We start from the raw sequence: 13,937 nt of genomic DNA, 5'->3' as shown, positions 1-13,937 counted from the left end.
GAAAAAAAAAAAAAGTACATTGACAGGGAACTGCCAGAGGTTCAAGCCTGAAAGATTCAGAGGCATACGTGGAACAATGGATATTATTGCTGATGTCAGACAGATCTTGCCTGAAAGTAAAAAAATACCAGAGAGATGTTTATTTGTGCTTTACTGACTATCCAAAAGGCTTTAACAGTGTCAATAATGACAACCTATGGGCAATATTATAGTAAATAAGTATTTTGGGACACTTAAATTGCACTTATGAGGGACCTATATATAGACCAAGAGGCACATAACAACAACGACAACATTAAATATGTATGCAGGGCAAATAATCACAAACACTGGATTATATTAAATAGAACGTGGTATCAGGGTTAGAGGAAGACTCATTAAAATCCTGCGATACTCAGATGATATAGCCTTGCTATATTTAAGTCATGAGGACTTAAAATACTTACTGATGAAGATCAAAGACCACAGTCTTCCGTATGGTTTGTACCTCAATGGAAAGAATACAAAAATCCTCACTACTAGACCATAGTAAAAAAAACATCTAGGTAAATGAAGAAAACATTGACGTTGTCAAAGACTTCATTTTGCTTGGATCCATCATCAGCACTCATGAACGCAGTAGTTAAATCAAAAAACGTATACTGCATTACACAAATCGGCTGCACAAGACTTTTCAAGTGTTCAACAGCAAAGATGTCAGTTTGAGGACTAAGTTATGCCTGACCTAAGCGAAGGTATTTCCAATAGCCTTATAGCCATCTGAAATTTAGACAACGAATACAGAAAACCATAGCTGATGTATTTGAATTTGAGTTTTGGTTTTGAAGGAGAACACTTAAAAGTGCCAGGAGGTGCCAGAAGAACAAACAGATGTCTGTTGGAAGAAGTACAGCCAGAATGCTCTCTGTAAGCCATGATGGTCACACTTCGGCTCTCGTTGTTGTTGTTGTTATGTGCCATGGAGTCGGTTCCGACTCATAGCGACCCTTTACAGGGTTTCCAAGGCTGTAAATCTTTACGGGAACAGAAAGCCTCATCTTTCTCCTGCGGAACAGCTGGTAGTTTTGAACTGCTGACCTTGCAGTTTGCAGCTCAATTCGTAACCACTGCGCTACCAGAGTTCCTTTTGGCTCTCATAGTTGAGATATATTATCAGTCGGATGGACCAGTCCTTGAAGAAGGACATCAGGCTTGGTAAAGTGAAGAAAGGTCATCAAAAAAGAGTAAAAACCCCACAACAAGATGGCGCCTAACAATAATAAAAACAATTTTTCCTTTTTATTTCCAACGTTGGCATGCAAGTCATCAGAAATTATGACAGTATTTTGACTGTGTGTTTCATGTGAGTCACACTGAAGAAATTGGTAGAAGTCTTCACTTTCATCATCATTGGCTTTAGTGGTCAGGGCATAATTTGAATAATGGTGATATTAACAGATCTTTTTTTTAAAAAAAGTTTTTATTGTGAATTGAGTCATAGTTTACAAGGCAAAATATCAGTTTTGCACTTAAACTGTATTTTGTTTCATTGTAACAATTACAAACTCCTCCATGCAACACTGATTAACAGTATTTGCCTCTATTCCTGTTTGTTTGTTTGTTTTTTATGTACACTTAACTGGTCTTTCCTGTAGGCATATTCATATTATCCCATCACAAACAGCACTGTACTTCAAGATAGATCTCAAATGTTCTTTTTGAGAACGAATGTCACGCCATTCTTATTGTATTTGTCTTCGCCAGCACAGTAAACCATGATGGTAAGACTCAAAATGAGTAATATCAGACAATTTCAACTCACTAATGCCTAGGATATCATCTTTATGCACATCATTTCATTTTTTACAACTTCCAATTTTCTTAGATTCATACTTCATACATTCCATCTTCTGATTATTTATGGATGTTTTCAATTGTTTCTCATTTTATGTTGTGTCTCATCCACAAATTAAGGTCCTAAACACTTTTTTCCAATCACATCATATGGTAAACTCTTATTTTGAGGAGGCAGCTCTTCTCTAGTCACATTTTGAGTGCCTTCCAACCTTAGGTGCCCATCTCCTGACACTGTACCTAACAATGTTCTGCTGCTATCCATAATAGTCTCATCTCTCAGCATTATATCTGACAGTGTCCCCCAAGCATTCATACAGTTTTCAGTAGCTAAACATTTACACGTAGTCGACCTCTCCTTCTTCTTAGTCTGTCTTAGTCTAGAAGCTCTGCTAAAACCTTCCTACCATGAGTGACCCAGCTGGTATTTAAAATACTGGTGGTTTCGCATCCAGGATCACATGAACTTCCAAGCCACCACAGTATAGCAAATTGACAAACAGGTAGCAGAGTTCAGGGTTAGAATCTAAAAGTCAAGTCAGGTTTAGAACATTGTAGATGCAGTAAGCTTCTTTTTATTCCCGATAGTCATATTCTTAAACTTTACGAGTGGTTCTTTTAAAATTTCTTCAAAATGCTATGGTGGTTATCACGGAGGAGGGTCTGACTCATAGCGACTCTGTAAAGGGCTTCTGAGGATGTAAGTCTATATGGAAACAAAAAGCCTTATCTTTCCCTCAAGGAGCAATTGGTACATTAGAACTACAAACTCTGAGGTTAGCAGTCCACCTCGTAACCCACTAAGCTACCGGAACTCCTTTCAAAATGATTTATGTTTATGTGTGTGTGTGTACGCACACACGCATATAAATATAGAGTCCTAGTATGGTACTGTGGGCTAATGCCTCAGACCGCAAAATCATTTAAACTGCAAAGTCAGTGGTTCAAGCTCACCAGCTGTTCTTTGAAAACACTATACTGGGTCGCAATGGGTTTGAATAGACTCGATGGAACTTAACAACAACGTATGTTCTGATTTCTAACATAATTGATACAGACTGGTTCTAATGAACAATCCGTTGTTTATAATTCTGAATATATTATCCCATAAATGAATAGCAATGATTGGATTACAGGGAACATTATAAAACAAAAGCCCATCTATGACCTACCATTTATAAAAATACTTTTAAAAAAAGGTATGCAGTTCCAACCTAAAATGCAAAGAAAACATCTCTCCAACTCTGTATTGTTTGTTAGTTTAATTTTTCTAAGATGTATGTAATCCACCACTCGTCTGACATTTCATTATACTGTAGTGGCTTATGAGTTGCTGTGATTCTGGAAGCTATGCCGTGGGTATTTAAAATACCAGCAGGGTCACCCATGGTGGACAGGTTTCAGATGAGCTTCCAGAGGAAAACAGATAGAAAGAAGGAGCGACAAATTACTTCTGAATATTTAGTCACTGAAAACCTTATGAACAGCAGAGAAACACTGTCAGATATAGTGCCAGAAAATGAGTCCCTCAGGTTGGAAGGCACTCAAAGTGCAACTGGGGAAGAGCTGCCTCCTCAAAGTAGAGCTGACTGTGATGACACAAATGTAGTAAAGCCCGTGGGAGTAAAGCTCATGGGACCTTCATTTGCTGATAGAGCATAACTCAAAATCAAGAGAAACAGCTGTAAACATCCATTAATAATTGGAACATGGAATCTACAAAGTATGAAAATTGGAAATTGTCAAAAATGAAATGGAACACATAAACATGAATATCTTAGGCATTAGTGAGCTGAAATGGACTGGTATTGGTCATTTTGAATCTCACAACCACATGGTTTACTATGCCGGCATTGAAAAATTAAAGAGGAATGGTGTTGCATTCATCCTCAAAAAGAACATATCCAGAAAAGTCATGAGGTACAACACTGTCTGTGATAGGATAATATCCATGCGCCTACAGGGAAGACCAATTAATACCACTGTTATTCAAATTTATGCACCAACCACTAAAGCCAGCGAGGATAAAACAGTAGAATTCTACCAACTTCTTCAATCTGAAATTGATCAAACACACAATCAAGATATATTGATAATCACTGGTGATTGGAATGCAAAAGTTGGAAACAAAGAGAAAGGATCAGTAGTTGGAAACTATGGCCTCGGTGACAGAAATGATGCTGAGATCGCATGATAGAATTCTGCAAAACCAACGATTTGTTCATTTCTAATAACCTTCTTTAGACAGCTAAGAAACAATTACATACATGAACCACACAAGATGGAATACACAAAAATCAAATTGACTACATGTACCAAAAGAGACAGGGGAAAAGCGCCACATCATCAGCCAAAACAAGGCCAACAATTGAGAAATTGTGAAACAGACCAACAATCGCTCATATCAATTGCTCATATGCAAATCAGACTGAAGCGGAAGAAAATAAAAACAAGTCCATGAGAGCTAAAATATGACCTTGAATATATCACACTTAAATTTAGAGATCATCTGAAGAACAACAGCTGAACGGAAAATTCCAATGGTGAGCTCGAGAAGACAAAGTCAAATATTATCACGAAATTGTCCAAAGACCAGGAATTAGAAAACAAAAAGGGAAGAACACTCTAAGCATTTCTCAAGCTTAGGGAACTGAAGAAAAAAATAAAGGCTTGACTTTCATTTATTGAAGGATTCTCTGGGGAAATTACTGAATGATGTGGAAAGCATTCAAAGAAGATGGGAGGAATACAGTGAGTCACTGTACCAAAAGGAAATGGTAATTTCAAGAGCCAATGATCCTGAAGGAAGAAGTCCAACGTGCACTGAAGGAACTGGCAAAGAACTAGGCAACGGGAATTGATGGAATAAAAACTGAAATCTTTCAAGAAAATGAAGCGGCACTGGAGGCACTCAATCATCTATGCTAAGAAGTCTGGCCGACTATCTGGCCAACTGATTGAAAGAGATCCGTATTTCTGCCCACTCCAAAGAGAAGTGATCCGATGGAATGTGTAAATCATCGGACAGTATATCTTTGATACCCCATATGAATAAAGTTTTACTAAAGGTAATACAGAAATGGCTGCAAGCGTACATTGACAGAGAACTTCCAGAGGTTCAAGGCAGATTCAGAAGAGGCCGTGGAACAAGGGATATCATTGATGCCATCAGATGGCTTTTGGCTGAAAGCAGAGAATACAAGAAAGATGTTTACCTGTGATTTACTGACTAAGCACAGGCCTTCGACTGTGGTGTGGATCATGACAAGCTATGGACAACATTGTGAAGTATGAGTGTTCTGGAACAACTAATTGTTCTCATGAGGAATCTGTACATGGACCAAGAGGAAGTTGTTCAAAAAGAACATGGGAACACTGAATAGTTTAAAATTAGGAAAGGTGTGTGACAGGATTGTATTCTTTCACCATACTTATTCAACTTGTTGAGCAAATAATCCAAGAAGCTGGGTTATATGAACAAAAACGTGGCATCAGGATTGGAGGAAGGCTCATTAATAACCTGCGATATGCAGATGGTACAACCTTGCTTGCTGAAAGTGAAGAGGGCTTAAAACATTTACTGATGAAAATCAAAGACGACAGACCTCAGTATGGATTGTATCTCAATTTAAAGAAAATAAAAATCTTCACCACTTGACCAATAAGCAACATTCTTATCAATGGAGAAAAGATTGAACTTGTCAAGGACTTCATTCTTCTTGGATCAACAATCATCAACACTCATGGAAGCAGCAGCCAAGAAATCAAATGACGTATGGCATTAGGCAAATCTGCTGCACAAGACCTTTTGAAAGTGTTGAAGAGCAAAGATGTCAGCTTGAGGACTAAGGTGCGCTATCTCATACGCATGTGAAAGTGGACACTGAGTAAGGAAGATCGTAGAATAATTGGTGCTTCTGAGTTACGGTATTAGAAGAATATATTAAAAGTACCATGGGTTGCCAAAATAACAAATCTGTGTTGGAAGAAATGCAGCCAGAGTGTTCCTTGGAGGCTAGAATGGCCAAACTTCATCTCTTATACTTGGGACATATTGTCAGGAGGGACCAGTCACTGGAGAAGGATATCATGTTTGGTAAGGTAGAGGGTCAGAGAAAAAGAAGACCCCAAGTAAAATGGACTAGCAGAGTGGCAGCATCAATGGGCTCAAGCATGACAACAATTGTGATAACTGGTTAGCCCAGGACCAGGTAGTGTTTTGTTCTGTTGTGCATAGGGTTGCTATTAGTCAGTACCAACTCGATGGCACCTAACTACAATAATAATTTGCAATCATCACTATTAATTGAGCTTCACAAATATGATCTCAGTAGTGTATGTTGGTCAAATCAGTGAATAGCAAGCTCCAGATTACTTCTGTTTTCTTCACACTTCCTAGAATTTCTTCAAGCATTGGAAGAAATTGGAAAAGAATAAATGACTTTTAGAAGAATCAATTCCTCTTTGTTCCAAACAGTGTGGCTTGAAATAAACTCCTTTTCCAGTCTTCCTTAGCCCCTCTGCACCTAGTTTAGGTTATGCACCAACCATTCCAAAATCCCAGCGACCCAAACCTCCTGCCCCTTTTGTAATTCTGTGTATGATTTCCTTAGTTTCTCTGCCATTCAATTTACATTTCTGCAATTAGAAGGATCAAGAATTGCTGTATTAAAAGATTCATACACAGTTATAACCTACTCAAAAATACCCACTCTTAAGAATCAAAATTCTTATAATTACATTCCTGCTCTCCATGAACAATATAGTACAGTGAAAAGGAAACTGAATTCTAAGATGAACTTGAGTTCATTTGTAACACCGTACTCACCTCACAAGGTTGTTTGATGGTTTATAAGAACATGAAAGCATTTTACAGAATGTGGTGCTGTGAGATAATATACTATACTGCAAAGTTTGAACCGCAAGGTTGGTGGGCTTCAAACTCACCAAGCACTCCTTCGAAAGCATACACAGGATCACTATGAGTCAGAACTGACTCGACGGCACTTAACAACAACATACATTTTTAAGATACTCAGACCTTTATTCCAAACTTAAAAACTTAACTCTAAAACTCATCTACAAAATTGTTATCAAGGCCCAATGCTAAGTCAGTGTCTTTCTTCCTACTCGTATGAATTGTCCTAGCCCAAGAACACTATAATTTACACTGTTTAAACTATAATTGCCATAAAGAGGAAGTGAGGACGGTAGTGGTTGTGTGCTGTCGGGTTGATTCCAACTCATATAGACCCGGTACAGGGCTTCTGAGGCTGTAAATCTTGACAGGAGTAGAAAGTCACATCTTTCTCCCTAGAAGTAGCAGGTGGATTCAAATCGCTGACCTTACACAGTTAGCTGCTGCCAATGTGTCAATCCGTCTCCTTGGGGGGTCTTCCTCTTTTCTTGCTAACCCTTCACTTTACCAAGCATGATGTTCTTCTGAAGGGACTGGTCCCTCCTGATAATAAGTGCAAAGTATGAGAGACAAAGTCTTGTCATCCTGGCTTCTAAGTAGCATTCTAGCTGCACTTTTTCCAAAACAGATTTAATTGTTCTTCTGGCAGTCCAAAGTATTTTCAATATTCTTCTCCAACACCATAATAGCACCATAGTTCAAATGTATTGATTCTTCTATGGTCTTCCTCCTTATTCATTGTTCAGCTGTTACATGCATATAAAGTGACTAAAAATATCAGGGGCACCTTAGCCCTCAAGCTAGTATCTTTGAAGAGGTCTTTCACAGCAGATATGCCTAAAGCAGTACCTTCTTGATTGCTGCTTCTCTGAGTGTTGATTGTGGATCCACAATAACTATAGTATGTGTCATTTAACAGGGAGCCTTGGTGGTACAAGTAGTTCAACACTTATTGGAAGGTCAGAGCTTCAATCTACCAGCTGCTCCACAGTCTAGGAAAATTCTACAGGGTAGTTGTACTCTACCCTTTAGGAATGCTATGAGTCAGAATCAACTTAGCGGAGTGCAACAAATGGAGTTTTTATGCCATTTAATAATAACTTAGCAAAAAAAATTTACATATATTTCTCTTTTAATTTTCATGTAACGATCCCATTTTAATAAAGAGTAAATCTGAGGTTAAGGGGTGATGGAATCAGGATTTGAACAGTGTGGTGCCGTGGGTTAATGCAATGGTATGCAAAGTCAGTTTGAACCCCAAGGTCAGTTTGAACCCCAAGGTCAGAGGTTCAAATTTATCTGCTGCTCCTTGGAAACACTCTATAGGATCACTATGAGTCGGAACTGATTCAACAGCACTTAACAACAAGCAACAACTTCAATACACATGTGGTTAATTATCTCAGCAAGCATTTATTAAGTATTGCCTGTGTGCAAGGATAAAACAGAGATGACACAGTCTACACCCTATCATATCTCACCTTATTTGATGTAATAATAATTAGTATCCCTCCATCCAATGATTCCTGCTCCTTTTCCAAAAATACTCCTATAACACATCTAATCATTGCATTCACTTGATTAATTCATTCAGTGAAATATGTATCCACTGGAGGTACATGAGTAAAGGTAACAGATCAGATCCTTGCTTTATATACCTTACATTCAGGTGGTGGGAAGGTGGGTGCAGTGTGTGTCTACATGTTTGAGAAAGAGAGAAAAGTAATTTGTACAAATGCGTCTAGAACAGGTCTGGTTAGAGAAGAGGAAATGGTTAAGACTTGCTACAAAAGAAGGTGGCAAGAACAGGGTCACTGGGAATGAGCATGGTAAGGAGTTACACTTAGCTCAGTCACTTCTAAGAAGTCATCCTTAATACTTTAAAACAGTTTATAATATGCCTTCCTCCCTTTTGTAATTACATAGCAACTTATCCACAAAGCACCAATATAGTTGATATTTACTTATCTATCAGCTAAATCATATATATTTATCAAAAGCTGGTACCATAATCTTTCATTTCCAAATCCTGAAGAGTCTAGCACATAGTGGTAGGTGGTTGTATGCCACCAAGTCGGTTCTCACAGCAACCCTGTATGGACTTTCCAAGGCTATAAATCTTTATGGGCACAGAAGCCTTATCTTTCTCCCACAGAGTGACTGGTAGATTTGAACTACTGACCTTGCAGTTAGCAGCCCAGCTAATCATCCACTACATTACCAGAGCTCCTTAACACGTAGCAGGCACTATATTTAAACAAACGAATGAATGCTATCGCTGTAAAGAACTGTTACAGACATTTTCAACCGTGGAACCACTCTTCTGAGACCAATAAAAAGTTTAATTACCATGAACATGTCTTCTCTTCTTAGTCGCTTACATGATTTAAACAACGCAACTTCAGTAAACAGTATATATTATTTCTCATAGTTCTTTTGCCCTGCACCTTCAGAGAGGCCAATTCAGAACTGAGTAGAACTTAGTGTTTTATAATCTCCCCATGAGACATTCACTATGCAGGAGGGTTTCCAAATAACAATTTATAAATGTTTTTAACCCCTAATTTCAAATCTCTGAATTAAATTTTATCTTTTACACAAAAGGCAATGAAGGAGGAGACACAAAATCCAATGCATTTATGAAGTTATTTTTAAATCTGGCAGATTTTTATTGTCCTCAGTGAATTCTGTATGCAAAGAGGAAAACTCAGAGATCTCAAGATTTCAATACATATTTAAACATCATTATTGATAGCCTTGATTCCCCTTCTAGTCTCCATGTCAATGTATCTGTAAATATTCTCGTTCCTCAATATTTTCAATAATTACTACTAAATTTCTCCATAAAGTTCAACTATACTTTTTTATAAGTGTTGAAAATCCTGTTTTAAAAGAATAAGCCTAGATGGTATGATATATATTTAAACCTTTTAAAATCATTTTATGGTAAATTTCGGTCACAGCAAGGCTTTTATTTACTTACCTAAGTAATGTGGTGGATGAAATGACATAGGTTTACTAGTCGCCGAATAATATCCAATTGCTCTCTTAAATCGAATAACCTTGTCATCTGTTCTAGACTGAAATAAATGTAGGAAAACTTTCATAAATTAGTATGCCAAAGATCATGTTATCAACATTATTTCTCTAATTCAGCACATGTATCTGTAGCTTTTCTAATTATGTAAGAGTTTAAAATGACAATAAAATCAACATATTATTATGAAGATCCATTATCAAACGTAAGTTCTTTTAAAGCAATGAAGCTAACATAGTAGAATATAGAACTGGGAATTAGAAAACCTAGGCTCTAGGAGGTAGGTTTAAATCTCTCTAAATTCAGATTTGCTAGGTCTCTAAATCTGCTGAAAAAGGTTTCACATTCCATCAATATATAGCAAATAGGATACACTGCAATAAAAAAAGACCCATGCTTTTCTAATGGTTTTACCTCTTAAGGAACAGGAAGTCACACAAAATACTACCTAATTCTAACACTGACATGTTTGCAATCCTTACTTTCACACACAAAAAAGAAGAATATCCATGCCTATCACTTAAATAGAATAGACAAATTAGAGACTTACATTATCATGTGACCTATCTGATTACAGTCTGTCTTCTTAGTAGAAAGAGAGATCTTACTAAGATACTTTAGGAGCAGCAGAGACTCTTCATTTCTTCATTCCATGAAGCCGAGAAGTGAGACTGAAGATTAAGTGGTGAAGACCACCTATCTTGTGAGTAGCACAGCCAAGTCATATCCTCATGTGCGTTTTCTCTCACACCCCATTCCAAAACTGGCACACACCAACATGCACAATCTTATCTTGTGACTCTGTTGTTGTTTTTTTACCTGTGAATGCTGAAAAACATCTTTAGCTATGGCATCCAAATCAGTGGTGTCCTGGATATTACGGACGTAGTCAGCAACAGCTTTGATTACTACATCGCAGGGTGGTAAAACTAGCTGGTGAGCCCGTACCTGAGAAAATAAATGTATATGTAAACAAGTGCTTCAGTAAAAAACCTCAAAGCCAAGACAACTGCATATTTAGGGCCCTAAAATAAAAAATACTATGTCAGACAAAATGAGGGAAAACACAGAATCAAGACTGGAGGAAGATTCATTATTAACCTGCAATATGATGATGACAACATGTTGCTTGCTGAAAGTGAAGAAGACTTGAAGGACTTACTGATGAAGATCAAAGTACCAACTACACGTCAATATATAGAAAACAAAAATCTTAATAACTGGACCAATAAACAACATCATGATAAAAGGAGAAAAGCTTGAAAGTTGTCAAGTATTTCATTTTACTTAGCTCCCATGATCAATGCTCCTGAGAGCAGTAATCAAGAAATCAAATGAGGTACTGCTCTGGGCAAATATGATTCACGAGATCTCTTTTAAAGTGTTAAAAAAAAAAAAAAGCAAAGATAACATTTTAAGGACTAAAGTACGTATGACCTAACCATAGTATTCTTAATAGTCTCATATGCTTGTGCTAAAAGAATGAACAATCTGTCTTGACAGTGAGAATGGCGTGTCTTGGTCTCACATACTTTTGATATGTTATAAAGAGAAGGAATGTGGTGCAATGAATTATTTAATAAGCTCTTTTAGCCCTAGACTTTAAGGAGCCCTGATGGCATGACATAGTAGGTTAGGAGTTGGGCTAATAACAGCAAGGCAGGCAGTTGTAGTCCATCAGAAGCTCTTGGTGAGAGATATGTGGCTTTCGGCATCCTTAAAGATTTACAGCCTTGGAAACTCTATACAGGTCACTCGGAGTTGTAATTCCCACCAAACAACTTGGTGGGATCATGCAGATTGGGTGTGTTTCCTCTTTTCCTGACCAGTCTGTGTAAGAAAGGTGGGAGAAGATGTTGGCTAAATTATATATTTCAGTTGCGGATAAACTGTGATTGTAAAAACTTGGAATTCTAACTTGGTCAATTTTGCCAAACCACTGGATAAAAAATGAGTCATCTCAGTCAGAAGCAGGAAGAGGGGGTGGGTGATGAAGAGACCTCAGTACCATCAATAAGGGAGAATGGAGTGTATCATCTGGACCCAAGATCTCTACATATGGAACCTCCTTGACACAGGGGCAAAAAGCTGTAACATCATCGAGAATAGGCAGAGAAACCACAAAAGCAAAACCAAACACCAAGAGCACGAAATAGAGAAATGGTATTCCCAGCACGCAAAAGAGTAAAACTGAGTGCCTTAGAACAGGAGGCTTGCTTGTATAGTGGGGTGCCCTCCAGGCACTTAATCTGGGAACGAGGTTTAGGAACTCAAAGAACTACAGTACAGCACCTTAGGGTACTTATCAGCAGCCCTAAAAGAACTTTTAACCCTTGTACAAGCAGGACAGAAACCAAGGCGCTGCATGGCTATGAGGCTAAGGACCACCAGGCATGGCTGTGAAGAAGTTTTCCTGACTGAAGAACTGTTGTGAACATTTCTGATATTTAATTGTAACCTGCTAATTTCCCTAACAAACCCCGTAATTATGAGTATGGTCTGTGAGTGCAGTGCAGCTACTGAAATTAATTATTGAACCCAGTAAGAAGTAGACAGTACTGTGGAAGAAATGGTTGGTGCCAGAATTGATAAAGAAGGTAGAAAACTGGAGGGCATGTCTGACCACATCCTTATATAAGGAATCTTTGGGAAGGTGTTGAGTTTGATTCTCCTTTCCCTCACTAAGTCAGAGGAGGTCAAAAACTGCCTTATGCCATTATTAAGAGAAGGGACCAGACCCTGGAGAAGGATATCATGTTTGGTAAAGTACAAGTCAAAGAAAAAGAGAAAGGGCATGGATGAGATTGATTGACGCTGTGGCTACTACAATGGACTTATTAAATACAGCATCAATTGTGAGATGGCACAGAATGTGTTAGTGTTTCATATCGTTGTACACAGGGTCACTATGTATTGGAACTGATAGGATAGGAACTGATAGGAACCTTTCAATGTCCTGATTCACCTCTATCCACTAGGTCCTAGCCCTAAGATTTCCATTAAAATTTGCATACTCTGAAGCTAAAAAGAAAAAAAAAAAAAGTATTTTCCTATCTAGCTTTAAGAAAATTATTACTAAATAAAAAGACAAAGTACCGACAAAATCCCATTAAGAAAATTAGAAAAATTCAGCTTAAGCAAGTAGAATGAAAAACTTCAGGAAAAGAAATATGTACATCTTTAAGCCATTATCATGAAAATTTGCAGATGCATAGGCTATGTTAAATTTCCTTTTAAAAAGCAATTCTTTATCTAAGTATTTTTCTTGATTCCTCAAAAAATGAAACACAGAATTATAAGACCCAATAGTCCACCACTTATAGTATGTGCCCAAAAGAACTGAAAGCAATGACTCAAACAGATATGTGAACACCAATGTTCATTGTAACATTATTCACAAAAGTCGAAAGGTAGAAATAATGTTTAAGTGTCCATCAACATAGGAATGAATAAACAAAACGGAATACTCAGGTTTAAAAAGAATAGAAGATGTGACATGTCATACATAGATGAACCTTGAAAATGTGCTAAGTGAAGTTACTCAGATACAAAAGGACGAATAGGCTATCCCACTTGAATATCTAGAAAAGGCAAAGGCAGAAATAAAAGTTCCTTAGTGGTTACCAGGGGCTGAGTTTAAGGATAGGAATTATTGCTTAAACGACAGTTTCTGTTTGTGGAGTTACATAAATAAAAGTTTTGGAAATAGGTAACGGTGCTGGATGCAAAACACAATAAATATAATTAATGTTCCTGAACTGTACAGTTAACACTGGCTAAAATGCAAATTTTATGCTACCAATATTTTACTACAATTAAAAAAACAAAACTGTTTACCCCTTGTATTTGAATATTTGCACTAAATTTCCTTGGGAAATATTCCACTTTTATTTTAATTATTAGCATTTAGTGAGGTAAAATACCTTTATGAACTATATTAACATGTATTGCTCTGGAGTTCATTTTAATAAACATTATAATGAACTCCAGAGCAATACATGTTAATATAGTTCATAAAGACATTCCAAGATATTTAAATCCCCATGTATGGAAATTTTTCCATTTGCTTTGGCTTCTCTACGTTGGAGAGCAAGTTTCAGAGTCTCTTCTGACATCCATCTTGATCTTTTCCTTCTTTCTTGTCTTCTT

At 37.3% G+C, this 13,937-nt stretch overlaps 1 protein-coding gene across 2 annotated transcripts in view; it reads right to left on the bottom strand.

The window, feature by feature from the left end:
- The window catches only part of FAM120A (family with sequence similarity 120A), a 203,013-nt gene that overhangs the window by 110,723 nt on the left and 78,353 nt on the right, over positions 1-13,937 (bottom strand). The window contains exons 4-6 of one of the 2 annotated variants that reach the window (XM_006876241.1): positions 10,608-10,736; positions 9,735-9,831; positions 7,729-7,731 (exon numbers count right to left, since the gene is read on the bottom strand). In XM_006876241.1, coding sequence (XP_006876303.1) covers positions 7,729-7,731; positions 9,735-9,831; positions 10,608-10,736 — 229 coding nt within the window. The remainder of the gene's footprint in view (positions 1-7,728; positions 7,732-9,734; positions 9,832-10,607; positions 10,737-13,937) is intronic. The other variant, XM_006876240.1, reaches the window with a different exon arrangement.

This window comes from Chrysochloris asiatica, unplaced genomic scaffold, assembly GCF_000296735.1.
Source record: "Chrysochloris asiatica unplaced genomic scaffold, ChrAsi1.0 scaffold00369, whole genome shotgun sequence".
Classification (NCBI taxonomy): domain Eukaryota; kingdom Metazoa; phylum Chordata; class Mammalia; order Afrosoricida; family Chrysochloridae; genus Chrysochloris; species Chrysochloris asiatica.
This window is presented reverse-complemented; position numbering and strand designations above follow the sequence as displayed.